This window comes from Nomascus leucogenys, chromosome 12 (assembly GCF_006542625.1).
Source record: "Nomascus leucogenys isolate Asia chromosome 12, Asia_NLE_v1, whole genome shotgun sequence".
Taxonomy (NCBI): Eukaryota; Metazoa; Chordata; class Mammalia; order Primates; family Hylobatidae; genus Nomascus; species Nomascus leucogenys.
In genome coordinates, this window is record NC_044392.1 from 13,195,535 (window position 1) to 13,223,215 (window position 27,681).

The 27,681-nt window shown below is 50.5% G+C and overlaps 2 protein-coding genes across 10 annotated transcripts in view; one reads left to right on the top strand and one right to left on the bottom strand.

Moving 5' to 3' along the window:
• Window positions 1–1,288: 1,288 nt before the first annotated feature.
• Window positions 1,289–8,566, top strand: DMAP1 (DNA methyltransferase 1 associated protein 1). 3 transcript variants are annotated; one of them, XM_012511387.1, is made up of 11 exons: window positions 1,289–1,384; window positions 1,563–1,712; window positions 2,216–2,307; window positions 2,568–2,763; window positions 6,200–6,358; window positions 6,477–6,644; window positions 6,945–7,130; window positions 7,295–7,366; window positions 7,693–7,765; window positions 7,905–8,197; window positions 8,447–8,566. In XM_012511387.1, the coding sequence occupies exons 2-11, from the start codon at window positions 1,608–1,610 to the stop codon at window positions 8,504–8,506; spliced, it is 1,404 nt and encodes a 467-aa protein (XP_012366841.1). In that variant the 5' UTR covers window positions 1,289–1,384; window positions 1,563–1,607; the 3' UTR covers window positions 8,507–8,566. The 3 variants fall into 3 exon arrangements, with proteins under 3 accessions (XP_012366841.1, XP_030679614.1, XP_030679615.1); XM_030823754.1 differs by having other exon boundaries at window positions 1,328–1,406; XM_030823755.1 differs by having other exon boundaries at window positions 1,335–1,439.
• Window positions 8,567–8,974: 408 nt separating this feature from the next.
• Window positions 8,975–27,681, bottom strand: part of ERI3 (ERI1 exoribonuclease family member 3) — a 132,673-nt gene continuing 113,966 nt past the window's right edge. For all 7 annotated transcript variants that reach the window (XM_012511395.2, XM_030823758.1, XM_012511397.2 and 4 more), the window contains one exon: window positions 8,975–9,524. In XM_012511395.2, the coding sequence (XP_012366849.1) occupies window positions 9,495–9,524 (30 nt within the window). In that variant the 3' untranslated portion in view covers window positions 8,975–9,494. The remainder of the gene's footprint in view (window positions 9,525–27,681) is intronic.

Genomic DNA, 27,681 nt, shown 5'->3' on the forward strand with positions numbered 1-27,681 from the left:
ATACATTCATTTATGTACTGTGATCCCTGTCTTCACAGAAATGAGTCTATTAGAGATATATATTAAACAAATAATTACACAATTAATTAACTACAACTAGGGTCAAGTGTTTCAGGCAGCCAATTGCTCTGTCCCCTTCTGGCTCCAAGGACCATTTCCTTACCCTGTGGACAATTTCTGCTGTAAGACTGTGGCTTCCTCTGGAAACTATTTGGAGCTCAGTAGATCCATCCAGGAATCAGGCCCAGGAACAGGTTTGTACCTCCAGACCTAGTTCTCCAAAGTTTTGGGGCCTAGTCAGGCTTGTGGCTACAGCTGTTGTATCCCCTTGTCTTCTCCAGGCCAGAACAGGCTACAACACTTAGAGCTAAGTTGTGCAAACTGTCTGCTCCTCTAGTCCCTACTGGTTATCTTTGGCAGGTCTTGGGGTCTGGCCTTCTTAATGCCTTAACAAGCCCCACCCTATCCCCCAGGCTATGTGTCCTTCAAATTGACAGGCTGGTTTGCAGACTGCTGAAGCTGGGAGCTGCTTTCCTTGTCCCTTCTGCCCTTCCTCAGGACCTCCTGTCTGTCTCTCTCTTTCTAGGAAGATCCCCAGGTTTATTCCCTTGAGGGATACTTCTAAGCTGGTTCCTGCTTGGGGCTGTGTTTTGGGCTTCTTTGTAGCCCAAAGAGAGCAGCTAGCTCCTGCACTAGTGAAGTGCCATGAAGCTGGCCTCCAGGAAAGCCCCACGAGGCCACAACCCACAGATATCTCCATCAGAGGAGGTGCAAATGAGGGCCCACACGTTACTCCATTTTGGCAGCCGCCCTAGGAAACTCTGCCTTATTTCTTCACCTTCAAGCTTATCACAATTTAAAGTTTATCTCTTCACCTCCAAGCTTAGCACAGTGCCTAGTACATATTAGCACTTAATGAAGAGGGGGCAATTCAAATCATTAACTCATTTAATAAAAAAAATAGTAAATGTCCCAGGCACTGTGCTAATGTTTTACAAGGATTCTTGGTCTTTCATTTACACAGGTGCCATTACAATTTCCATTCTGCAAATGAAGAAAAAGGTCCAGAGAAATTAAGTGACTTCCCAAAGTCACAAAGTTCTGGTATCTCTTCACTGCCTGAGACGCAACGGAGCATCGTAGAGGGAAAATGCCAGAAAGCAGGCAGTGCACCAACGAAGACAGGCTCGCGGGAGAACCAAACGGTGGCAAGCTCAGCATGGCCAGTAGCTTTCACCCTCGGTTGCCAGTCGGCTCCGTTTCCTACAACACCGACCGGAAGTGTTTCTGTCGGCCGCGTTCCGAATGAGCACCGCCGGAAGTTTCTGCCGCGGCTTTGCGGGGACTGGGGAGTGGTAGTGGGGGCTGCAGCTGCGCGACCCAGGTGCGGAGGTGCGAGGGCCCAGGTGGCTGAAGGGGCCGTTAGGAACATCCAAGCGGTGGGACACAGGCAGAACCCCGACCTGACCTGGACCACCCTCCTCTTGGCCCGCCCCTTCACCTCGCCTCCGCTTAGGTCTGGATTGGCCCCGCCTCCTGACCTGAGCCTGGTCCTTCCTCAGGCACTGACCCTTGACCTCCGGTGGCTCCCCCATCTCTCAGGCGCGATGGCTACGGGCGCGGATGTACGGGACATTCTAGAACTCGGGGGTCCAGAAGGGGATGCAGCCTCTGGGACCATCAGCAAGAAGGACATTATCAACCCGGACAAGGTAGCAGGGGCACCTGAAAGCATTGGCTAGGGGAGGGTAGGGGAGTGAAGATGGGGAGGAGTGACAACGGAAGAGAGATGGGGCAAGGGATGGGTGCTACACTTACAGTGAGTTGGGCGATAAAAGGGGTGACATAACAGGACAGGGAATATGTGTCATCCTTGATGGGAGGGAGGAGGTGGGACATCGTGGGAGATGGTGGGACCAAGAGGGTATGACACCTCTAAGAGACGAGAGGACCAGGCAAGTGTGATTTTTGCAAGATATTGTTGGGGAGCAACCAAGACACTGTAACAGTCTGAGAGTTGGTGGGATGGGGAGGGGACTGCTCTGATTTGGGACTAGGGTGGTGTCCCTGGGAGTGGGTTTCTGTGCCTTTACAGTGTGTCAGTTTGCCTGTCATTGACCCTGTAGGTGCTGGTTTGTTCAGGGATTGAGCTGGGCTAAAGAATTTTCAGGAAAGGGTCTAGGCTGTGGTTCCTTTCTGTGGTTTCCTTCCTCAGAAAAAATCCAAGAAGTCCTCTGAGACACTGACTTTCAAGAGGCCCGAGGGCATGCACCGGGAAGTCTATGCCTTGCTCTACTCTGACAAGAAGCAAGTATTGGAGTCCCAAGTCCCCCAGGTTTTGGCCCCTGATTCACCTGCCATGCCCCTAACTCCTAGTTTTCTCTTCCAATTTTCTCCTCCCCAGCAAGAGCTCCTGCTTGCTTAGCAGGATGCGGAGGACCTGAAATCTCTTGCTCCAGGACATGACTTTCTTGCTATAGGGTAGGGTAGATCAGCTCCCTGGGACAAAAAGCTCTTTAACACACCTTCTGATTCTAACCTCACATCTCCCTAAACCTCACTGCCAGGGATGCACCCCCACTGCTACCCAGTGACACTGGCCAGGGATACCGTACAGTGAAGGCCAAGTTGGGCTCCAAGAAGGTGCGGCCTTGGAAGTGGATGCCATTCACCAACCCGGCCCGCAAGGACGGAGCAATGTTCTTCCACTGGCGACGTGCAGCGGAGGAGGGCAAGGACTACCCCTTTGCCAGGTTCAATAAGGTGAGCTACCTTCATTCGGACACAGGCCAAGATTGCCCTCCCACTTTGAGCTATTTGTGCGAGCTCTCCAGTCTCCTAGGGTTGGTTCTGGGGGCATGCTTATGCCCAACTGTGATTACCCACTCAATCCTCGTGGCAAATGCATGCAGAGTAGGACTCTGTGGGTCTTTTCTGCCCAAGAGATCCTGTTCTTTCCCGGACCTGCTCTGGTTTTTCATGGCTTTTCTTGGTCTTTCAAATGTTGCTGTTCCTCAGAGCTGTATCCTAGGTGCTCTAGTCTTCTTGTTCTCTACTTTCTTAGTATGAACCCTGTGGCTTCAGTTACCCTCTCTACATGTCACCAATCCAGAGCAGTGGTTCCTTCGCATCCAGTCATTTACTAATATCTCTTTCTGAATGCTCCACAGGTACCTTACATCAGGTAGGTACCCTGAACAGAGCTCATCATCTTCCCTCTGTCAGTCCCAAATCTGTTCCCCATCTCAGTGAATGGCACCATCTTCCACCCAGTTGCCCAAACCAGAAACTTGGGGGACCATCCTTGACTTAGTCTTCTCCCTTAGTCCTCACAGTATTTAAATCAACAACAGAACAAAGAAGGTAGGGGAAAACAAACAACAAACATGTAAGGAAATAAATTGGAGTCTTTCAAATAAGAGCCATCAATAACACGAAACCAGGATTTGAATGGATATGAAATGAGATAAAGAGTGAACTTGTAGGTGTAGGGGAGTCCTACCTTAGGTTGGTCAGGGAGGGCCTCTCTGAGAACGTGGCATTTGAGCTAGATGCCAGTGATACATCTATTTATTGAGTCCTGTTGATTCTTTTTCCATAATAAATCACATCTCTGACTATATTCTTCATCCCCTGTGCCAGCCCCCTAGTCCAAGCTGAGTTATCTCTGTAGCTCAGCAGAGCGGGGCCTTCCCAGACTCACCCAGCCAGTGAGAGACAGAGCTAGATTGGGCTAGGTTTCCTAGTCCATTACTTAAGTCATTGTACAGTGTGGCCACACAGCTGCTGCAGCCTGGAATAGCCTAGATTTAGAGCCTAAAAGCCTCATTTACCTCTTCCCTAACGAATCTTTGTCCCCAGGCTGGAGTGTCACTTGTTATACCCTATGCATCAAACTTCCCACATGGTACCAAAATTATTTTTTCAGCTGCAGTATGAGCTTTGAGAGGCTAAGATCCCTGCCTGTCATATGCAGCACTGTGTCTCCAGCATAGGTATTGCAGCCCCATGGTAAATATTTGTTGAATGAATGAAAAAATGTCTTCCCCACTTGACTACGAGCTACTTGAGAGAACTGGCTGCACAGTTCCTGAGAGGTTTTTTTTTTTTTTCCTTCTTTGAGACAGGGTCTCTTTCTGTCTGTCAGGCTAGAGTGCAGTGGTGTGATCTCAGCTCATTGCATCCTCCATCTCCAGGGCTCAAGCGATCCTCCCACCTCAGCCTCCCGAGTAGCTGAGACCACCGGCATGTACCAACGTGCCTGGCTAATTTTTGTGTTTTTTTTAGAGACCGGGTTTCACCATGTTTCCCAGGCTGGTCTCAGACTCTTGGGCTCAAGCGATCTGCCCACCTCAGCCTCCCAAAGTATTGGGATTACAGGCGTGAGCCACCACACATGGCCCTGAGTTATTGGTTTGTTTTTTAGTTAAATTGAATTAAAATGCATAGGAGAAATATGTAACCAAATCTGGGAAACCAGAGAGACTTCCCAGAGGAGATGATGCCTTTGAGAGCTCGAAAGGTTGAGAAAGTTATCCAGGTAGAAGGCATGTGGAAGTGGAAGGCATTTCAGGCAAGAGCAGAGGTCAAGGGGGAAGTCTGCTATGTTCTAGAAACTGCTAGTCATTTGGCTGCAGTTGAGGGTTCATGAGGGACAGTGGCTGCAGGAGGAGGCCAGGTCATTTATTTGCATGTTCATTAATTGATTTGGTAGACACTGATACATACAGTGTGCTGAGTCCTAAAGGTGCGAGATGAACCGGACAACCCTTGCTCTTTAGGAGTTTGTGAATTATCTAGAAGATGCTTTATCTTAGATGGAGAGCCTCTGAGGAGTTTAATAAGGGATAGTTGGGGGTAGTGATAAGATATATATTCTAGAATACTAGGACAGTGTGTCTCAAATAATCTGTGGTGAAGGACATTTTTCTATTTTATTTCCAAACCATCAGAGACTGATAAAGATAATAAAATTATAAAGACAGAATACAAGTCCATGTTTCTTCATATTAGATTCAACAGCATACAATTGCTGTAAAATTGTTATGTAAGTTTTTCAGTGTCTACTCTCAGTTTCCATTCTCATCATAGACCAGGGGTAAGTGTAAACAGCACTGGTTTGCAGACGATCCCTTAAGTAGCACTGTTCAAAGAGATCATGTCTTAGCTGCAGATGGAGAATTGATTGGAAGAGGATTGAATGTGGGCAGAGATCAGTAGGGAGGCTATTTCTCTGATCCAGGAACGTGACAGTGGGTTGGCTGGACTGAGAAGTGGCAGTGGAGGCAGAAATTTTGGAGGTAAAAGCCACAGATTTGGTGAAGGGGAGGAGTCAAGGGGAAAGATAGGAATTAAGATGCCTCCCAGGTTTCTGGCTTGAGCAGCCGGGTTGGATGATGGTGATATTGACTGAAATCCGGACTGGAGAAGATAATGTTTGAGAGAGGGACATGAGTTCAGTACTGAGCTAAGTTTGAGGTGCATGGGGGACCTCCAGTAGGAGATGTCCAAAAGGCGACCAGTTTTGGAGCTGGTTGTGGTCTTTAACTGAGAAGAGAGACTTCCCTGATCTAGTCTAGCATTGGCTCCTTCCTTGGGTCTCTGACAGACCCAGCTGGTGATAGTGCTGTTTGTCTCTGGGGGAGGTCTGTAGGATTGGGGGTGTGGAAGAAGGGAGGAAGGGGCATTGGCAGGGCTGCGTATGTTGGGAGTAGGATTCAGGCCCAGCTTCTGTAGAGATGCCTGACCTTGGCAAACTCTGGGGGAGCAGCAAGTCCCACTGTGCCCACTGGGTGGCAGTAGTGCTTCAGACAAGAGTTGTATGGACTAGGGGCTGCTGGGCCTTTCTCCAGGTAATTAGCCATCTGTCCTACTCCAGAGTTGACCTTTGGACTCCACAGAAGCACTTACATGTGGGCCCCTCACCTTAACTATGGGGGCAGGAGTGTGTGTCCCATGACTGAGGCTCTGGAGCTGGAGACAGTGAAGTTGATCCTGGAATAAATCAGAGGCAGGCTACAGTCCCAAACCCTGCTAGGACCTCTAGTCAAGCAGACAGGTTCTTTCCTCACTCCATGCTGCAGGGGCACAGGCCCAGGGGCTGGCAACAAACAGGAGGAGCTGTGGTCACTGGGGGCTGGAGCCTGCTGGACATGACATGATGTGGGCATGCCCCTACTGTGTCCCTCTGTGCTAGTAGACTGTGCAGGTGCCTGTGTACTCGGAGCAGGAGTACCAGCTTTATCTCCACGATGATGCTTGGACTAAGGCAGAAACTGACCACCTCTTTGACCTCAGCCGCCGCTTTGACCTGCGTTTTGTTGTTATCCATGACCGGTATGACCACCAGCAGTTCAAGGTGAGCCATTGTGCATTTGCATGTGTGCCCAGCTCCTGGGTCTAGCAGGCCCTACTTTTATGCCATCTCTTCCACATGCCCCTGAATGTTCATTCCTCTACCCTGTCCTGCTCCTCAGAAGCGTTCTGTGGAAGACCTGAAGGAGCGGTACTACCATATCTGTGCTAAGCTTGCCAACGTGCGAGCTGTGCCAGGCACAGACCTTAAGATACCAGTATTTGATGCTGGGCACGAACGACGGCGGAAGGAACAGCTTGAGCGTCTCTACAACCGGACCCCAGAGCAGGTAAGCCCAAGGCCACATACCTGTCCTCCATGCTCCAAACCCCTTGCTCATTGTCTCCATCCTCCGTACCCCTCAACTCCCACTCCCAGGTCCCCCTGCCTCCCACTGATACCCTACTAACTGCCCCAAGCCCATTCCTACTTCTCATGGGCCATCTCCCCTGTTTTTCATAGCCCTTCACCTCCCTCATGATCCATTACTTCTCAGATTTCCTCACAGACAGCCCAGCACCCCGTCACCTCCGTGTCTACCCTCACTCCTAGAAATGCCCCACACACTTCGCATCCTTCACTTTCCCAGGTGGCAGAGGAGGAGTACCTGCTACAGGAGCTGCGCAAGATCGAGGCCCGGAAGAAGGAGCGGGAGAAACGCAGCCAGGACCTGCAGAAGCTGATCACAGCGGCAGACACCACTGCAGAGCAGCGGCGCACGGAGCGCAAGGCCCCCAAGAAGAAGCTACCCCAGAAAAAGGAGGCTGAGAAGCCGGTGCGGAGGTTCCGCCAGCCTAGCTCAGGGTGGAAGGGTCACCTGGCACAAGGCCCCACCCCGAGTGGAGGGTTCTGAGAGCACCCAGTGCTGATGGGGTGCTGGGACTAACCCTGGGCCCTCTCCCTGTGACACCTTGGTCTCCATAATGCCTTCTCCCCCAGGCTGTTCCTGAGACTGCAGGCATCAAGTTTCCAGACTTCAAGTCTGCAGGTGTCACGCTGCGGAGCCAACGGGTACGTGAGTCACCTCCTTTAGCATGTTTGGGTCCTGGGCTCTGCTGTGGGCTCCATGTGACCCAAACGCAGCAGGCAGGTGGGGATGGGGCGGTAGGAGAGATTGCTGCAGACAGAGGTGGCACTTGCCAGGATCTCAGTGATGTGGCCAGGCTAAGGTCACAGCTTTCACTATATTCAGCTTCCTGGCTATTTCCTTTTCTGGCCCATAGTTAACCTCCATGTGTTACCATCTTTCTTCCACTGTCTTTCCCTCTGCCTTTTGTCCCCTTCATCCTAAGCCTCTTGTGGCTGGGACAGGCTTAGCTTGCCAGCTTTCATTGCAGATGAAACTGCCAAGCTCTGTGGGACAGAAGAAGATCAAGGCCCTGGAACAGATGCTGCTGGAGCTTGGTGTGGGTGAGTGTGGGGACTGGGCCCCACAGGGTGTACCCACCCGAAGCTGTGGATATAGGTTGGGCAGGGGGAGGGGAGTTCACGTTGCTGGCCCTCTACCACACCTGGGCTCTGCCCCGTGCTGCCCGCCGCCTGCCTGCAGAGCTGAGCCCGACACCTACGGAGGAGCTGGTGCACATGTTCAATGAACTGCGAAGCGACCTGGTGCTGCTCTACGAGCTCAAGCAGGCCTGTGCCAACTGCGAGTATGAGCTGCAGATGCTGCGGCACCGTCATGAGGCACTGGCCCGGGCTGGTGTGCTGGGGGGCCCTGCCACACCAGCATCAGGCCCAGGCCCGGCCTCTGCTGAGCCGGCAGTGACTGAACCCGGACTTGGCCCTGACCCCAAGGACACCATCATTGATGTGGTGGGCGCACCCCTCACGCCCAATTCAGTAAGAGTCTGGACAGGCTGGGAGGCATGCCTGGGCCCTGTGAGTGAGCGCATGCACATGGGTGTAGGGGCTCCTCTCCCTCTAGTGCCTGCAGCAGGAATGATCATCACTTCTGTGCGGGTCTGAGACTGAGGGGAGGAGTGGGTTGACCAGTAGGCGTCCTTGTCCCTGAGCGTGTGAAACACATGCACTAAGCCTGACTCAGGCCTTGGGGGGTCACTGACCTCAATGCCTTCTGTGTATCCTCAGAGAAAGCGACGGGAGTCGGCCTCCAGCTCATCTTCTGTGAAGAAAGCCAAGAAGCCATGAGAGGCCCCACGGGGTGTGGGCAACGCTGTTATGTAAATAGAGCTGCTGAGTTGGACCGGGCTGCTTCCTTTTCCTTTCCTTCACTTCTGATGCCCCTAGTGGGAAGGGTGGGCCAGGAGGGGATTGTCACAGCCACTCCACAGGGTGGCAGGTAGGTTTGCCTGTGTTCAGGCCCTTAGCAGCTCTCTGACCACTAACCACTACCAGTTTCACCCAAAATCCTGCACCTCAGAGCACCTGTGGTTTACACTCAAGATTTGCACACAGCTTGTACTGATAGTCCCCACACTTCCACAGATGTGTGCATATTGAGTGAGGGTGTCACAGGTGCTGCAGTGACGGCCAGTCACACATGGATGGCCTTGTGCACAGAGGCAGTCTGGAGCATGCTTTACCTACCTTCACATCCTGACAGCTTTGGCGCAGCAGCAGCCTCACACACACAGATGGCTTTGCACACACACCCAGTGCCTCGTTTCCCCGACTTTATTCAGTGGCACGTTCACAGCGGGGATGGGGGTAGACACAAGGTGGGGCCTGATCTGTCCTGGAGCCCTGGGGGCACCACACACCATGCACTATGGATGGGAGGGAGCACAGGGGGGGCTTGGTGGCCCCACAGAAGCCTGTGTACCAGGGAGGAGGCGGTGAGTGCCTGGGTCCCCCTACCCCAGGCCCGCAATGGGAGGGGCTGATACTGGGCTGAGATTGAGGGGTGGGGATGGGGGACACAAAGTGTCTGCTCCAGAAGGGCCAAGTGGCCAAGCCCTTGCAAGGGCACAAGCCCACGCCAAGGGCATGAGCCCACAGGGCAGCTGGGGACACTCTGGACACAGAGCTATGCCACTCTCCCTCTTCCCCTCTGGTGAGGGAGAGGAGGATTCTGGGCTAGGCCAAACAGCTACCCTGTCCTGCCCCATCCTGTCCTCGGCCAATCAGAACGGCTTCGATGTCTGCTTGAAGATGAAGCCTCGATAGGCGAGTGTCTTCATGATGTTGGCAATGTTCTTGCAGTCGTCTAAAAAGGAGAGAAGACATTTAGATTGGCCCCAGATCCTTCCCCTCCATGCCCACAGGTGCTCTTACAAGGGTGGGGGTGGGAAGCAGGGTCAGATTCAGGAGCCACAGGCTTTAGAGAGGGTGGCCCCATCCCCTGGTGGCAGCATCCCTAGCTTCAGGTTGGGGTGGGTGATGCTGGGCCAGCAGGAAGCCTGGTCTCGATGCTTCTCGGTTCCATAATTCACGCTGGAAATTGGCCGGCATGTCCCGCCCCGGCCCCAGCGGTGATGTATGGGCGCCGTCGCAGTAAGAAAAAGGCAGAGTAAATGTGTAATTTCTCCCTTGACGGCCCCCGGCCGCTGGGCGATCCTTCTTGTTGCTGCCGCGTGGGGACGGCCCGTCCGCCACACTCTGTCTTCCCGCCACCCGCCTTGATGTCTCCATTTCATTACTGCGCGGCCATTCATCACACCCATGGCCAGGGTGACTTTGCCGGCACTTTCGTGTGTGTGGGAGATGTGACCCAGGCCATAATCACTAGTGACAAGGCACAAGGCTTGGCACTGCTGGGCCAGGGCCCTGGGAAACACACCTGCCCTGTGTGTGCTCAAACAGCAACTTGCCTGGGCACCTGTTCCTGTGGAGCTCCAACAGGACAGGGAGGGTCCTGTATACGTCGGCGGAAGCCCTGCTTCTGTCCCAGTAGGCTCAGAGTGGGTGCTAGTCACCTTTTTGGGCCCTGTTTCTGCCCATACCTCATGTGGAATATGTCTGCCTGTATCAGACTCTATCACGAACAGTTTCTCCAGTATTGGATGCTTTCAACTGTCCTAGAACCCTGGAGGCTGGAGGATCAGGCCTCTGGGGCCTCAGTGTCATGGACATGGGCCAGGATTTGTTTCACCACCACCACCACCACCAGCAGGAGGTGCACCTGCCCAGAGCTTATTCCACTAGAGGAAGCGTAGGAGAGAAACAGCCTGAGTGCCTGAGTTTTTCTGTTCAGCTGCCCACAGCAGCCACCAAACTCATTATCCCCTCACCTGCCTCTTCTCCTACCTCCCTTAAATGCTCCTGGGCCATAACCAGGGCCTCAGCCACCACCAGCCTTCACAGGATCGATGCTGTGATTGTAGAAATATTGTACATCAACGTCATAACCAAGTGGGGGGGGGGCTATTAAGGTCAAGGTGGGGTCAGGAAGCCTCTGCATGTCAAGGCCCACCTTTGTCAGGACCTTAGCCTAGGAAGAGGGACCCTCCAGCACTAGAAAAGGGCAGTAGGAGGGCACAGTCTCTGATCAGCCCAGGCCCTGTATCATTAGCCAGATCCTAGCTCTGCAGAGCCTGCTTTGGGCAGGCAAGTCAGACAGGGTCGTGTCTCCCACAGATCAGCGTGGATGCACCTGCAGTGGATGTGGGCACAGAGAGGTGACACCTTCCCCCAGGGACTCAGGAAGCCATACGGGCTGGTCTGAGGCAGAACAGTGGGAAGACAGATGGGTGGGTAGTGGCGACCATGGCAACTCCAGACGTGACCCATCCCCGTGGTTTATGGGCCGGACACGCACCCCGTTCAGCTGAGGCCCCATCATTTGTCTCTCTTAGTGTGTGTGCCTGTGCTTTGGGGGTAGTGGGTGGAAGAGGGAGGGGCTCTGCTAGGCAGTTGACAGGAAGGGGAATGGAACCGGAAGGGGCCTAAGAGGAGGAGGGGTTAGGATGGGGCCCATGGGCTGTGGTGGTGCCAACAGAGGGACTATGATAGGGTGATTTTCTTCCCAAATAAGTCTGGCCTTATCAGGGCACCTCCAGTCCTTCCTGTCTCCGGTACCCTAGGGACCATGGCCGCTGTGCATATTAAGAATAAGTCCCCTCGTTATCTGCAATTACCCAGCGGCCACACACCTCATTTCTTCCAGCAGAAAAGAAAATTAGTTTTCTATTGACTTCATCTGGTTCCTCCCTCATTGCTGGACAAATCGTTCAATTTGCTTCCCGTGGCCCAAGTGAATGTCCCAGCCCCAACCCCCAGGCCACCAGCCATCCAGTGGGCAAGCACTGTTCTCCCACCTGTGCTGGGAGAGAGTCCCCATGTCCCAGTCTCTGTCCTTGACCTCTCCCCACTCTACACACTGGATGACTTCATCCAAATCGTGAGTTTCAGCCACCCGCTGGAGATCACCGTCTCCAGCCTGGACAGCTCATGGGCTCTACACCACATATTCCTGAACATCTCCTTCTAGGTAAACCCTAAATGTCCAATCATGAGCTAATTTTCTCTCCAAGCTGCTTCTTACCCCTCACCCTGCTATGTTCTCCATCCCAGTGAATGGCAACATAATCCACCCAAAATGCCCAAAGAAATCTGAGTCATGTTGCCACTTTGCCCTCTCCCTCACTCTCCAAATCTAATCAAGTATGAATTTATGCAGATTTTCTCTTCTTCTTCTCTGCCTAATCATCTTGGATTACAACAGCTGTCCTCTTTCTCCCTCCAATTCATTCTTACAGCCAAACTGATCTTTCTTACATAAATCCGATCATGTTCTTCTTCCTTAAAGCCATTCAGTGGCTCTCCTTGCCCTCAGTTTAAAGTCTACACCAGTAACATGTCTTAAAGGCTCCGCAAAAATTGATCCCTGCTATTTCTGGTCTCTGCCATGCTCAACCCTCAATCCCTGGACTCCAATCTCAAGGACCCACTCACTGTTTTCTGAAAATTACAAAGTGGGTTTTGGAGCCAGAAAGACATGCTTCCAATCTTAACTTCACCCACTGGCTGCACAATCACGCAGCAAGGGCTTAGCGTCTCTAATACTTAGGTTCCTCCACTAGGGTGATAATGGCCTTGCTGTTATTGTGAGGACCAAACAAGGTGTTGCACCGTCTTTGCACATGCTGTTCTTTATGCTTGGAATACCTCCTCTTTCTGAAGGCAAGGAAGCTAGTTTTCTGGAGGACCTAGTGGTGAGAAAGTGTATACAATTGATAGCACAGATGACTGATAGGGAAGACTTAGTGAAACCAATTGGCATTCACTCCAAATTCTGACTTCAGATCCTGTTTACTGGGTATTTCTGGAGTCTAACTTGTTGCAATTGGCCCACTACAATAAAGAGAGACCAGGGAAAGGAAGAAATTTGCTCCAGTTCACTTAACAAGTCAGTGGAATGGCAGTCATGGGCTTCCAGCTCCAGGCTCTTTTTCCAGCCCTTGAAGCCTTGACAAATATATATATATATATATTTAAAGTCTATGGCCCTGCTAGAAAGTGAGGAAGCTTGGCAGAAGAAGCACTAGAGACAGATCTGGGGCTTTTAATAGGCCAAATATTCAGAGAGAGAGAGCAGCAGGGTGAGTCTGGTGGCAACATAGTGTCTTGGAAAGTTTTCTGCTTGAAGCTCTGGGGGCCACCTGGGTTAGCAGGCTTGCCTTCCAGCACCTCTCATTGAGCTAAGGAGGCCAGCATGAAGCTGCTGTAGGGTGGGAGTGGGGTGGCAGGGAACACAGCCTTGCACCCACAATAGAGGCCTCCAAGAGGCCTCTACCTCACCTTCAAATTCTAGAAGGCTAACCTTTGGTTTTGTTTCATTTTGTTTTGTTTTGAGACAATCTCACTCTGTCACTCAGGCTGGAGTGCAGTGGCGTGACCTCAGCTCACTGCAACCTCTGCCTCCGATTCTTGTACCTCGGCCTCCCAAAGGGCTGGGATTACAGGCGTGAGCCACCACGCCTGGCCAGGCTAACCTGTTTTTATGTTTCTGCAGGATCATCAATTTGTGACAAGATGACCCTCTCCTCTCCGTTTTTGGGGCATTAATATTCTCAGTGTTGGAAATATTTTTATATTGCCAAGACCATAATGTGAGGAGTGCAGCTGCATAAATCCCTGAAAGAATATTAGTGGGGCTAGCACCTTACAAGGAAGGACAAGCTTGTTGGCTGGGCCCAAGGACAGTAAAATGTCTGCCTGACAATCTGTACACAGAAGGTTGCTCAGATCACTTAGGACACCCAGAAAGAGCTCACAAAGGGCAACCTGAGGCTGATATTCTCTATTAGCGGTACTTACCTGGGAACTGAGTGGTAGTGGACAGGAAGCAGGGCCTGGGCTAGGGAGACCCTCAGGAGGAAGGGGACCCAAGAAGTTAGAAGTCCATTCATTCATGTACTCATTCATTCGGCAAACATGCACTGACACCTGTATGCTCAGTGATCTTGTACCATACTGCTTTTGAGGGATGTGCAAGACTCTGTAGCTCCCTGCCTTCAAGGAACTCAAAGACAGCCCTGTCAGGTGTGCAGTGCTATGAGAAAAGGACGCATGGAAAAGTCATCTAGTTCTGTTTGAGGATTAGGAAAATATTCCAAAGTTAAGCAGAGGTCTTAGGGGATGGCGGGGGGAGCTAGACCACCTAGTTAGGGCTGGGGTGAGGAAGGTGTTCTCGGCATAATAAATAGTATAGGCACATTTATGGAGGTGAAATGTGGAGTGTCCAAATAAGTTTATCAGATGGGTGGGGGGGATGAAGAATCAGAAGGGAGTGGCAAGAGATTAAGCTGGTGGTCAGTGACTGACTAAAGGGAATCCTGAAGAACCCAAATGCTAAACAAAGGAGCTTAAGATGTTAATATTCTGAGAATGATGGACATTAACATGTTTAAGGAGGGGAATGACAGTACCAGATCTTGTTTCAGAATTATCATCCTAGATGTGAGGACAGGATTGGAAGGATTAACCCTGAGGGCAGATAGATCAATGAGCAGATTGTACTATGTTCCAGACCAGAAATAATGGCCCGGAACTAGGCCAGTGGCAGTGGAAATGGAGGAGATCTATTGATGATGTGGGGGAAGTGGATGGAGGTAAGAGAATTTTTAGGAAATAGAACGAGCAGTCCTTAATGGGGGGATTAGGACAGCAGGGGGGAGCATCTAGGATCTCAGTGCCACTCACTGAGATAAGGCATACCAGGGAAGGTGCAAATTTGGATGAGTTAAGTCATATTCCTATGGGACATCTAAATTTGTCAGGCATTTCTTTATGGTTTCTAGGCTAATGTCTTGCTTCTCTATCTCGGCATTATTCAACACACACACACACACAACTATCTTATGTTTTCTTCTAATACTTTCAGTTTTTTTATATATTAACTTTTTAATTTGTCTGCAATTTATTTTTGTGTGTGGTAAGAAATAAAAACTCTAACTTTTTTCCCCCTAATAGATAGCCAATTGTCCTACCACCATTGATTGAACTGTCAACACTTTCCCTACCCTTTTGAAATGACACCTCTATCATATATACAATTCCCATACATGTGTCTGTTGGAGGCAGGAGAGAATGTATGTGAAATGATCAAAGAAGCCAATCAAACTGGGGGAACAGGAGGGACAGTAGGGTGGCAAGCTGCTGATCTTACGGGACTAAGAGGCAGTGTGGCCTAAAGGAACATGCAGACACATCCTGAGGTCTGCTGGAGTCTCCACAGGCCTCCTGCCTGTGGAATGCTTAGCTTGGTAACACACTTTATTAGTGATCTTCAGGACATGGTGAGGAATGTGGCAAGAGTCCATGGAACAGGGACCAGCAGAGGTAGGGTAGGGTGGTTGGGAGGTGGGTGTGGAGAACAGTGCAAGGAGCAGGAACCATGCATGGTAAGGGTGACACGGCAGTATCCTTGGGTGTGTCCACATTCTAGAACCTCAACTGTTGCCACATCTGTCTGTCCAGACATCCTGGCAGCAGTAATGCCCTGGGAGCAAAGTGCCAGTGCCTAGGCCTGCTTGACACAGGACTGCCAGATTAAATGCAGCCCCAGCTCCATACAGGACATACTTATATTTTTTTATACTAAAAATTATTTATCTGAAATTCAGATTTAACTAGTGTCCTGTATTATTTGTAACCCTGTATTATCTGGCAGCTCTGTGATGGGGACCCAACAGCTGGGTGCGGTTTAAGGTTTAGCATCAAATGTTAGCTTAGAAGGAAGATGAGGGCCAAGGCAGTGAATTTAGGACTGACACAGCAGATGGCCCCAGTATATCCTGCTTCTGGGTTTGAATCCAAACTCCACTACTTAATAACCATGTGAACTTGTGCAAGTTCCTGAATTTTATTTAACTTCTCTTTGTTTTGGTTTCTTCTTCTCTAAAATGGGAACAATAATAATTATAGCAATAACTTCCCTCAAAGTGTTGTTAAAAAGATGAAATGAGTTATTTGTGAAGTGCTTAAAACAGTAGCTCGGTTATTATTTTTGTTATTCCAATAACATCTAAAAATAATGTTATTCCAACAATAATATCCTGATATCCCCACCCCCTCGGTTCCTTGTCTCAGACACGGCCTACACAGTCCCCTGTGCCCCCCATTCATGGCCACCTTGGCCCACCCGACACACTTCCTAGACACACACTCCCTTCTCCCCACAGCCATGGCTCCCATAGCTTCCTACCCCTCCCCCAGACAGGGTCCTTACAGCCTCCACTCCAAAGTGACCCCTTCTTTCAGCCCCTCCCCTCAGCCCCCTCCACCCCACCGAGGTGCCTGGAGGTGCCACGGGCTGATGGTGAAGGATGACGATGGTTCCACAATAAGGGGAAAAGGCAATTTCATCTTGATTAGCAGGCGATTTCTCTCACCGTAATAAGCGCGCTCCAAATAATTAGCGTGTTTTACGTAATAATGAAATTACAGAAATGCAGTCCACTTATTCAAACAACTCACCATTACCATATTTTTAAATATTAGACTTAATTAGAGTTTATCACTTCAGAGAAGTATGCGGACCGAAGATGTTTTTAAAAAAATCCTCATAAAGTGTTTATTAAGCGCTGGTAAAGCTGGGATAATGATGTGTTTGGAAATTAAGGCAATCAAACACTTACCGCCACTCCTGGAGGCCAGGCATGGAAATGAGGCCATTACACGCCCATTACCCGCCAGCTCACAGCCACTTGGGGGCGGTGGGGTTGGGGGGGAAGATGTGCCTGGCCGGGAGGGCACAGTGCCCGGAAACCCCTTTGCCAGCATCCCAGAACTGCCTGACCAGTAAGCACAGCATCAAACCCCTTATGTCGCTTACAGTGCATTTGGCCACCAGGAACTTCAACTCAGATTTGGCCAGGCAAAGGACATGATTGGTCCCAAATGCCAAAGATGATACCCAAGACCAACCCTTATCCAGACTCCCAGGCCTGGCAGGACATGTCAATGTCATTCAAACTCCAATACAGAATGAGGACAGAAACCACGTTGGGCAGCCACGGAGGTCCACAAGAGGAGGTGGAGGGTGAATCCCACCTGCTGGCTCCAGCCACTGCAGAGGAAGCTACAGGCCCAGACCAGGTGACCACTCCCAAGTCTCGGCCACACAGGAGGAGGTAGCTAGAGTGGTGGGGAGAAGCTGAGGAATTGTGCTGCGAGCCAAAGAGGCAGAAGAGTCAGGGGCCAGGCTCAAGAACAGACATGGGGCCAGAACCTGGATCAGGGAAAGCAGGCAAGAACGGTGGCAGGGAGAGTGGCTGGTGGCTCCGGGCCCCATTTATCCCAGTGAATAACTAATTCTAGAATTTATAGTGCTGGGTTTTTGTTCTGTGGCCATTTATATCTGCGAGGGAAGGAAATGAAGAGGCAGCACGGACGCCACATCTTTCTGTGTTATTGCTTGTCTGCCATTTGCAAATCATTATTAATTGTGGGCCCTGGTGGCAGGCTGGGTGGGGGCCGGGCTGGGTACATCCACATAGCTCTTCATCAAGGACCCCAGCCGCTGCCCCAGAGAGCCAATTACCCCGCCCTGATTGGGATCAGATAAAGAGGGAATTTTTACAAATTAGGGAATAAATAGAATTTCCACACAGGGCGCGGGCAGGACCTGAGAGGCTATAATGAAAAACCATCCGTCACCATCAGTGCGGCCTGGGCACGCAGCCCCGGCACTCCCTCCCTTGTGGGCCCGCCCTAATGCTCAGGGGCCTGGGCGTACAGGCCTGAGGACACCCCCAACCCTTCCAAGGCCTGGAAGCGGGGGCGAATTTCTCAGGGGGTGCATACACCCTTTGGGCTGAAGATGCTTGGGCCCTAGCTCTGGCCTGGCCCTAATGCTGCCTCTTCCTTTCCCTACCTCTCCCTTCCTCAGGCTCTTGGGAAGGAGGAGACTGAGGCAGTCCTGAGAAAGACAAGAGTTGGGGACCACAGGACAAAGACCACATCCATGTCCCCACAGCCATGGCAACCCTAGGGCAGAGCCCAAGCCCCACGGACCACTCACTCGACTCCCATTAGCGCTCCTCCCCTTGGATCATTAAATATGTATATCTTATTACACGCCTTGTTAGAGTATTGAGCTCTATTGACTGATGATAAATCCTGGGCCTCGTCCTGGCCATAAATTTATCTGGAGATGATGAAGACTCAATAATCTAGTCAGGCAGATAATATCATCGGGCCTTAAAAAAGATCATTACATTATATGTCAGAATTAAAAGTGAAATACGCCGTAGTAACAGGGCGGCTGCTCTGGCCATTACAGAGGATGCCTGCCTCCTCCAACTCAATCCCAGCCAAGGCCCCATCCAGGTAGAGGGGCCAGGAAGCCTCACCTTCCTGCTGGTCTGGGATGCCACAACTAGAAGTGCCAGGTTATAGCCAGATCACCTACAGCCAAGTGAAGGGAACCCAGCCAGGGAGGGGTTGGCTACTGAGAACAGCTGAGCAGATGTGCCACACCTGGCAGCCTCATCAGTCTTCTGGGTCCTGTAGTGGTTTCAACAGGAAGGTGTCAGGGCCTTACCCTCTTCCAGAATGGCCTGAACTACCAGGACAGATTCTTTGCAAAATGAGGACACTGAGATACAGAGAGGTTATGCCACTTGCCTATGCTGCCCCAGGCAGCTGGAAAGTTCCAGGACCTGTGACCCAGCCCCAGACCCACGTGCCAGCAGACTATCTGGAGACTTTCTTGTGAGCACATGCTATCAATCCAGACCATGGCCACCTCCCTCCCAAGAGACCTGCCTGCCACAACCTCTATATCCTGACCTTTTGAGAAATCTTGTTGCCAGCCTCTTCATTCTTTGACTTTAGCATTAATGGCCTTCTCCACTGTATCTAATTTCCACCCATTTTCACAGTAACACAGTCAACCTTTTAAACATCCTACTACTCTTCCTTTGAAATATTAAATCCAAATATCCCTTGTTTCTGACAATAACAATAACAAGGTTATTATCCAAAGTGCTTGGAGACCAGGACTGTTTTGAATTTTTTTCAGATTGTGCAATATTTGCATATACATGAGATATCTTCAGGATGGGGACCCAAGTCTAAACACAGAATTCATTTATTTATGTTTCTTATACACTTTATGCACATACCCTGAAGGTAATTTTATATAATCGTTTATATAATTTTGTGCATAAAACAAAGTTTTGATGGCGACCCATCACATGAGGTCAGGTGTGGAATTTTCCACTTGTGGTGTCATGTTGGCAGTCAAAAAGTTTCAAATTTTGGAGTATTCTGCATTTGGGATTTTCAGATTAGGGATGCCTAACCTGTCTGTATACTTTTTTTTTTTCACTCACTGAAACCTTAAAATTTATACCCTTACTCTCTCCATATATATCATCTCTCCTGTATTCACATTTTTCCTTGTCCACTTCTTTTTCTTTGAGTTAGCACCCTACTCTGTCACCCAGGCAAGAGTGCAGTGGTTTGGTCATAGCTCACTGCAGTCTCGACCTCTTGGGGTCAAGCAATCCTCCTGCATCAGCCTCCCTAACAGCTGGGACTACAGGTATGCCACTATGCCTGGCCGTTTTTTTTGTTTTTTTTTTTTTTGGTAGATATGGGGTCTTGCTATGTTACCAAGGCTGGTTCCTCCTACCCCAGCCTCCCGAAGTGCTGGGATTATAGACATGGGCCATTGGTCCCGGCCCTTGTTCACTTTTGATGATGTACCCAACAGCCACCCCCTTCTGCTCTGCTGGCAGGGTCCACTACCCCTTCAAGTAATCAGAATTAATCCTCTGTGGTCTGAGTCATTTTTGGTGATCCTTTCTCCCTTGCCAGTCATTGGCACAGGGATGGGCATGTGTTCTGGCTACTGAGACGTGAAGGTAAGTTTGCTGAAAGGCCTTCAAGTAAAATTTCTTATCTCTTATGAAGACAAGCATGAGGGAAAAATAGTCCTTTATATTCTGCTGGGTGTTTTCGTATCTACACATAATGTCTGGGACTGCAGAAGCCATCTTCCAACCTTGGGGGGAGTTAGCCTATGAAGACCATGCTGAAGATGAAAGAAAAATGGAAACAAATCTGGGTCCCTGATAACATTGCTGGGATGCTGAATTAACCGACCTTAGGATCGCCTTACTGCCAAATTTCTTTTGTGAGATAATAAATCCCCTTATTTAAGATATTTAAAATTGGGGTTTATTTTTCTTGCAGCTGAAAGTATACTAACTGATACAGAATGTAAAGGCAGGAAGGAGAATGACATAAGGAATGGACCTTACAACATAGAACTCACTGAATAAAGGAGGCAGGCCGAAGGACAAAGAGGACGCTGCTATTTCAGGCTGGGAAGTTGGTAACCCTTTTTTTCTTTTGCTCTCTTGAAACATTTGATCAAATTGTTTCTTGCTGTATCTCAGGACACAGGCTATGTTAGGAAAAAGGCTAAAAGAATCAAGTTTAGACTAAAACCCCAGTGAAAACAGAGAGGGAAGAAATACAGCTTTCCTAAGAAAGGCATTCTATGAGTATGGCTTGCAATATAAGTTGACTAAACACCCCTCAGTTCCACAAAATCATCAGACTGTTCAGACTTCTTCTTTTTCTGCCCTGCCACTCTCAGCATGTGGTTTCCAATCCTCAGACTATTTCATAGTCCAAAATAGCTGCTGGAGCTCCAACCATCAAATCCACATTCAGGAAAAAGAAAGGGGGAAGACGGGAAAAGGCAACAATAGCATATTTCCCAGCTGAGTTGTTTCTCTTTAAGTATTATCCCTGGAAGTCCCAGACAACACATTTCCTTTTGTTTCACCGGCCAGAGCTCAGAGACATGGCTGTACCTAGCTGTTTGGAAAACTAAAAACGTAGTCTTTTAACTAGGTACACACTGATTATTATACAGGGGTTCTATAATTATACAGGGGTTCTATTTAGTGAAAAAGAAGGGAAAAGTCATAGTTTCTGTCCTAGCAACGTAACTGACATGTCTGCCTTTGGAGCCTGGATTGCATGGTCTATCATTTCAGTTTTTTTCTTGCCAATCCTCAACTCTCTTATTCCCTTTTCCGTGTCACCCTTGCCTGGAAAAACCCAGACTCTGCCTTCTCTGTGCCTGCCACCTGGAGCGTATGACTAGAGAAAATCACAACCATATAGACTAGTGTCACTTACAAAATCAGAGTCATCAGCCTCAGCTGGGTATATAAAACTGTCCAGCCAATCTCCAGTGTTCCTGATCAGTGTGCACTCTCTCACCCTTCACTCCTAGTGACAATCTCAAGTTTCTCTACTTTCCACAAATCTCAAATCCCCTGCCCTCAACATCACCCCAAACCCCCCGCACCCATGCAAACTTATCTCCTACTCCACAGGAGCCACACAGAAGCCACTCTCCTGAGTCTGCCCTAGTCCTCTCCTCCTGTCACAAGAGAGGGCCAAGCCTGATGTCATTTTTTTTTTTTTTTTTTTTTTTTGAGATGGAGTCCCACTCTGTCGCCCAGGCTGGAGTGCAATGGTACGGTCTCGGCTCACTGCAACCTCTGCCTCCCGGGTTCAAGCGATTCTCCTGCCTCAGCCTCCAGAGTGGCTGGGACTACAGGCTCTTGCCACCACGCCCAGCTAATTGCCTGATGTCACTTTCTAAGCCCATCCCTCCACTCCAGCTGGGTAGGGTCCAACCCAGACTCCAGGCCTTTTCAGGGTCCATACATTATTGAGTACTCCCATTTCCACTGATACAGCTTCACTTTTTTCTTCTGCATTGGTTCCTTCACATAAGCATGTAAATATATTAATTCTCTCCCATCTTGGGAGTAAACAAGTCTCCCTTTAACTCCCTTTTCCATTGGTTAGTACCCAATCTCTCCTTCCTTTTAGAGGCAAACTTGAGAGTTGTTTACACTCAAGATCTTATTTCCTCATCACCCACCTTGCGATCGGATCACTGTTTTACCAACACTGCTTTCTCTAATGATCCCTATGACTCATGAGGATGAAGCTTTTCAGGTTTGGATTGATAGACAATTGGTGAACCATCCACACCTTGAAGCTCTCTTCCCTGGGCTTCAGTGACCCACTCTCACTTTCCATGCAATTCTCCTTGGTTCCTTTGAACACTCCCTTTCTTTTGATCACCTCTTAGATATGGGTGTTGCTCAGAACTGTCATTGGTCCTCTTCCCTTCTCATTCTCTCTCCGTGGGTGAACTTATCCCCTCCTAGAGCTTTAATTACCATATATTTTCCAATAATTTCTAGGAGCTTTAATTACCATATATTTTTCAATAATTTCTAAGCCCATGTTCCCATTACCAACATCCTGGTCCAGGCCACCATCATCTCTCATCTAGGTAACGGCAATGCCCCTGCTAATCTTTCTTCCATGGTGTCCTTTTAAACCACCAATCTGGTCATTTCACTCCCTGTCTTAAAACCCGGGCTGGACGCGGTGGCTCACGCTGTAATCCCAGCACTTTGGGAGGCCGAGGTGGGCGAATCACGAAGTCAGGAGTTCGAGACCAGCCTGGCCAACATGGCGAAACCCCATCTCTACTAAAAATACAAAAAATTAGCTGGGCGTGGTGGCACCTGTAATCCCAGCTACTCGGGAGGCTGAGGCAGAAGAATCGCTTGAACCTGGGAGGCGGAGGTTGCAGTGAGCCGAGATCACATCACTGCACTCTAGCCCGGGCAACAGAGGGAGACTCTGTCTCAAAAAACAGCAACAGCAACAACAACGACAACAAACCCTTCAACGAACCTGGAGCAGAAAAAGAACATTAATGGAAACACTGGTGAAATTAAAATAAGGCTTTTTTTTTTTTTTTTTGAGACAGGGCTTCTTTCTGTTGCCCAGGCTGGAGTGCAGTGGCGTGATCTTGGCTCACTGCATCTCCGCCTCCCAGGTTCAGGCGATTCCCGTGCCTCAGCCTCCCAAGTAGCTGGGATTACAGGCGTGTGCCACCATACCCGGCCTAAGAGGCCCTTTAATGTAGCACAGTACCAATGTTAATTTTCTGGTACTGATAACTGTATTGTGATTATGTAAGATGTTAACATGAGGGAAAGCTGGGTAAGGGATTCATAGAAACTTCCCTACAAATGTAAAATTAATTCAAAGTAAAAAGTTTAAGAGTCAAAAATTAAAACCACCACCACCAGCACCACTTCCAGTGGCTCCTCACCGCTCTCAGGACTGCTCAGCTAATCCCCATTAAGTTCAATATTGCCACCTTGCCTGACTCAGCTCCCAATGCATCCAAACCCCTTTATAAAAGTCTGAGTTCTGGACCTGTTTACATCTCTGGTCTCATCAGTCCTACTCCCCTGTTGTACAGCCAAGTTCAGGCTCATTTGCACCTTGAGTTTTCGAGTCCTCACTTCTCACCTGGCTCATTGCCTTCACCTCTCAGGACCCAGGCTTGCTAGTGCTTCCTCTAGGTGCCTTCCCTCCATCCCGCCTTTGTGTTAGGAACCTCTTCTGTGTGCTCCCACAGCAGCCAGTTCTCCATGTATCGTAACTGCCTCTCCTTCACCTCCTGCTAGACCATGAACTCTTTGAGGGCACGGATGTTATCCACTGAGACACTCAAGAAATACATACTGAAAAGAAGAAAGGAAGGACTAGAGGAAAAGAAAGAGCGGCAAGATCACAGGCAAACCTACTCCAGCCCTGCCATTTGCCACCCAAAGCCTTGACATGCCCAGGCCCTGAAACCCTGTCATGGTCTTTGTCTCCAGCTTCCAAAGCCCTGAAGGTTTCAGGCCCTTCCCCACCTCTGTTCCCTTCTAGCATCTTGGTTTCCCCAGGACTTTGCTGTGCCAGGAGACTGGCTAGGACCTAAGCTCTCATCTGTCTGGCCAGCCTGTCCTGCAAACCCAGGCAGCCAGGGGTGGCAGTGGTGGTGCTGGGGTGCCCCAGTCCTAGCCAGTGATGCCCTGGAGAAAGGCCTAGCTATGCCTGGGGACTCTGGGAAGGGGGGATGCCCTCCCTAAGCCGTGTCCCACCTGGTAAATATTTCATCCTCAAGCTGCTCAGCTAATCCCTATTAATTTCAATACTGCCGCCTTGCCTGGCTCAGCTCCCAATGCATTATTTATCCCCTTTGTTTGTTTGTCGCTAACAGGTGGGCCCCAGCGGAGGCACTGACTGGGGACAAGCCCACTCTATCACAGTGTGGCTGTGAATTAATCATGAGGACTAATGGGAACTACCTCAGCTCCAGGCACTTCCCTAGCTGCCTCCCCCTGCCCTGGCACCCAGGGGTGGGCCAGGGCCATCTCAACTCAATTTAACTCAATTCAAAACAGCACATTTTATTTACTATCTGCCTACACGTGTCAGACACTGTGCTATGCTTTGGGGATATAAGCCAAATGAAACAGACATTTCTTGCCCTCAGGGAACTTACAATCAAGTGAGGGAGACAGGCATCAAACAACTTTCAAACAAATAATTTCTTAATTACAACTGTGATTAAATACTATAAATGGGGAGAGCAGGGTGCTGCGAAAACGTACACGGGGAAAGGGGGACTTGATCAAGTCTAGGAGTCAGGGAAAGCATCCCTGAGGAAGCAAACTTTAAGCTGAGCTCTGAGGGATGAGGAGGAGTTAATTAGGTTGCGGGGTGGAAATATGAGGCTCTGGGGGAAAATAAAGCCACATGGGAAGGCAATAAGGTAAAAGAAGGTATGGCAGGTTCCAAGAGATGAGGGAAGGGCATGGAGTGTGTGGAGCAGGAGGAGAGTGGCTTAAGGGGGGCAGGAGAGGGCAGCAGAGGACAGAGGCTGTGAGTCTGTGCCCAAGTAGACAGGGGACTCCCCCTAAGCCAACAAGGCTCAGGGTGGGGACTCTCTTCTGCCAAAATGATCAAGCTGTCCTGATGGATCACCATGGAGCCCTCCTGAACACAGGATTTTCACTCACCACTTCCAAAACACACACTCCCACTACCTCTGCCAACTTGAGCAACTGTTGATTTCTTGACCTTGTGCTTGTGGCCTTCTAAGGCTGTCCCTCGTGCTAGGCCCACCTCCTCCAGGGACTCCAGGAGTCCTACTTGCTCTTCTTGCCCACCCTTGAGGTAGTCAAGAGCATTAACCCTCAACTGGGCTGGTCAGGGGACTCAGGGGAGCACCTGGCCCGGGGACTTGTGAGAAGACCTGCGTGAGCCTCTCAGCACCCTGAAGGCTTAGGTGCTTCCATGGAAGAACAGGGCTGGATATGGCACCTCAACCCTATGGTAGAACCAGGAACACGGCTGGCAACATTGACCTGCCTCAGCCAAAAGTGCTCACTTCACCTCTCACGAAGGAGCATCTCTCACCTCTGAAGCCCTGGTACTGGCCTGGGCACCCAGAAGACCTCAGCAAACATTTTCTGAATGAATGACTGAACACAGGGAAGGCTCCATCATCTCCCACAATGATCTCTTTCCCAGACACTTCCCTCAGAAACTTTTCTAGAAATTTAAATAGATGAAGGAGCAAATATGGGCCAAGGATTTTACAGTTCTTGCTTCCAGTGAGCCTGACAGTTAGAGGCCAGCATCAACCCCATTTTCAGGAGGAAGACACATCCCATAGTGAATGACTTACCTAGTACCACTCAACCTTGAAGGCATGAGCCTTAAACTGAATGAGGTCAGCCCAGCTCCAGGTTCCAGCATATCAAGATATGCTCCCTCTGTGGGCATTTCCCCAGGCACCCTAGCTCTCTAGAACAATCCTAAAAGGCACCTGGTTTATGAACTAGGTGCAGCTCTGCCAGGGCAGAGGCCTCACTGTGCACATGCTCAGGGTTTGTAATTCTATTCAAAGTGGCCACTTTGAAAATCCATATGTCTCCAGGCTCCCTGTACATCATGGTGTCAAGCCTTGGAGCAGAGGCATCCATCAGGGGCTCCCGAAGGCCACGTTCTGCATGCCCACATGCCTGATCCCACCCACGTGCTTGGCCTTGGCTCCCGGCGGCTGGCAGCACTACCTTGTCCTGTGCACAGGCTCACTGTAGCCCTAGCCCGTCTGCTTGGCCCTGTCTTACCCTGGCCTTAGACTCCTCTGGTTGCCCTGCCTCACTCCTGCCCCAGAATACCTCCTCGGCCCTACACGGCCTCTGCTCTTCTCTCTTGGAGCCAGGCAGCCAGCACGGAGGCAGCCTCGATAACTCGCTAACGTGCTGTCCATGCTGTTCTTAAAAATTTATGACTGTGCAACATGAAAAATCCAGCTGAGGAGCCATCATTAGCGGTGCTGCCTCCCTCCCCCACCAGAGCCACCCTCGTAAATTGAGATTTATGGCTGCAGCAGGCGGGGCGGGGGCGTGTGCAGGCAATGAGGATGTTGTGGGGGAGACAAGGAGAGACCAATGAGGCAGCCGCGGGGCCCGGGGCTCCCCCCTGCGGCAGCTCCGGTTTATCGCAGGCTGCAGTGATAATCCCTGCGGAGAGTAAGGGCCGGCCTGGGTGTCAGCGCAGCGCTAGATCCCGCCTAGCAGTGGGACGGGACAGGTCGGGGAGGGGCCTAAACCAATCACCGGCTCCTTTCGGTGTATAGGGCCAGATCTTGAGGTGCCAGGTTCCAAGCAAAGGCCTCCAGGGAGGAAGCATCATCGTTGCGGAGATCACAGGGCCTGGCCAACGGAGTCAGCCTCTCCCACCAGAAGCGTCTGGGTTGGGCTGACTGTCCTATCCCAACCCAAGAGTGACGGGGAGGCAGGAAGGATGCCTGAGAGCCTCCTCTCCCCTTCCTCTGGTAAGATGGGCCCATGGAAGGGATATTCACAGCGAGAGTATAGGACTGAACCCCATCACATAGCCTCCCCCAACAGAGGCCAGACTGGGGCTGAAAGGAAAAGGAGGTGATCCCACAGCCTGCATCTACCCTGCAGGAGGAGGGGAGGAAGAGTTCCCTCCTCCTCCTCCCCTGCTCACTTAGCCCTGTCAGCCAGGCCATTATGAAATTGGGGTTTCATTTACAGACTAATTAAACATTACAGCTTGTTCACAATTACAACGCGGGGATGAGGGAGTAACTAATTACGGAAGAAATGAGCTAACATTTATCTCTGCTCCCACCCTCCCTCTCCCCACTGCTGCCCCCTCCCCACCCAATCCAGCTTCCTCCCACTCCCTGGTCACTACCAACTCTCTAGGCTTATTTCCTAGGGTGGGAGACTGGAAGGGGCCTGGTAACCCCCAGCCCTGGACATAAGATCTAACTGCTATTCTTAGCTATTCTGGGAGAGGGGCTTAAGAACTCAGGGCTCTGTGGCAGGGGACAGTAGGTGCTTATGTGCAAGACCCTGTGGGTATGGCCTGTGATGGTATGTGTGGCTATGATATCTGGTGTGGGGGTCTGCTCTGGGGTGTGTGACAGTGCTGTAGGGCTGCAAGGCTCTACGTTATCTCCATCTTGTGGCAAAAGGTCTTGATGTGACTGCTGCAGATCACTGTGTGATGGGATATGAGCATGAAGAATCACGCCCTCAACCCTCAGCCCCAGGCCAGGACAGAAAAGAACTAAGTGGCTGCAGAAGGTGATAGTTAATGCAGGCCTGGGATATGGCCCTGAGAGCCCAGAGTCCAGAGCCCAAATTCTCGCTGGGCAGCCCCATTCACTCTCCTGCCTCAGAAGCAAGAGGGGCAGGGTTACCCTGCCCTGGGGCTCAGCTGGCCTGGCCTTGGCCTCTGGCCAGATGTTGCCTCTGGGGCCCAAGGAACCTCCTGGGGGCCTGGGGTGCCCCCTGTGGGCAGGAATCCTGGGGTCTGGCTGGCCTGCCGCAGGGTTTAATAATAGTAACAGTGAGTGTAAGCGTTTCCATCCTTCCTGCCTTTGGGCAGAAGAAGAAAGGAAAGAGGAGGGAGAGGAGGGAGTGGAGGGAGCCGGCTGAAGGGAGGCTTTGAGGCCTCAGAACTCACATCAAACGGCA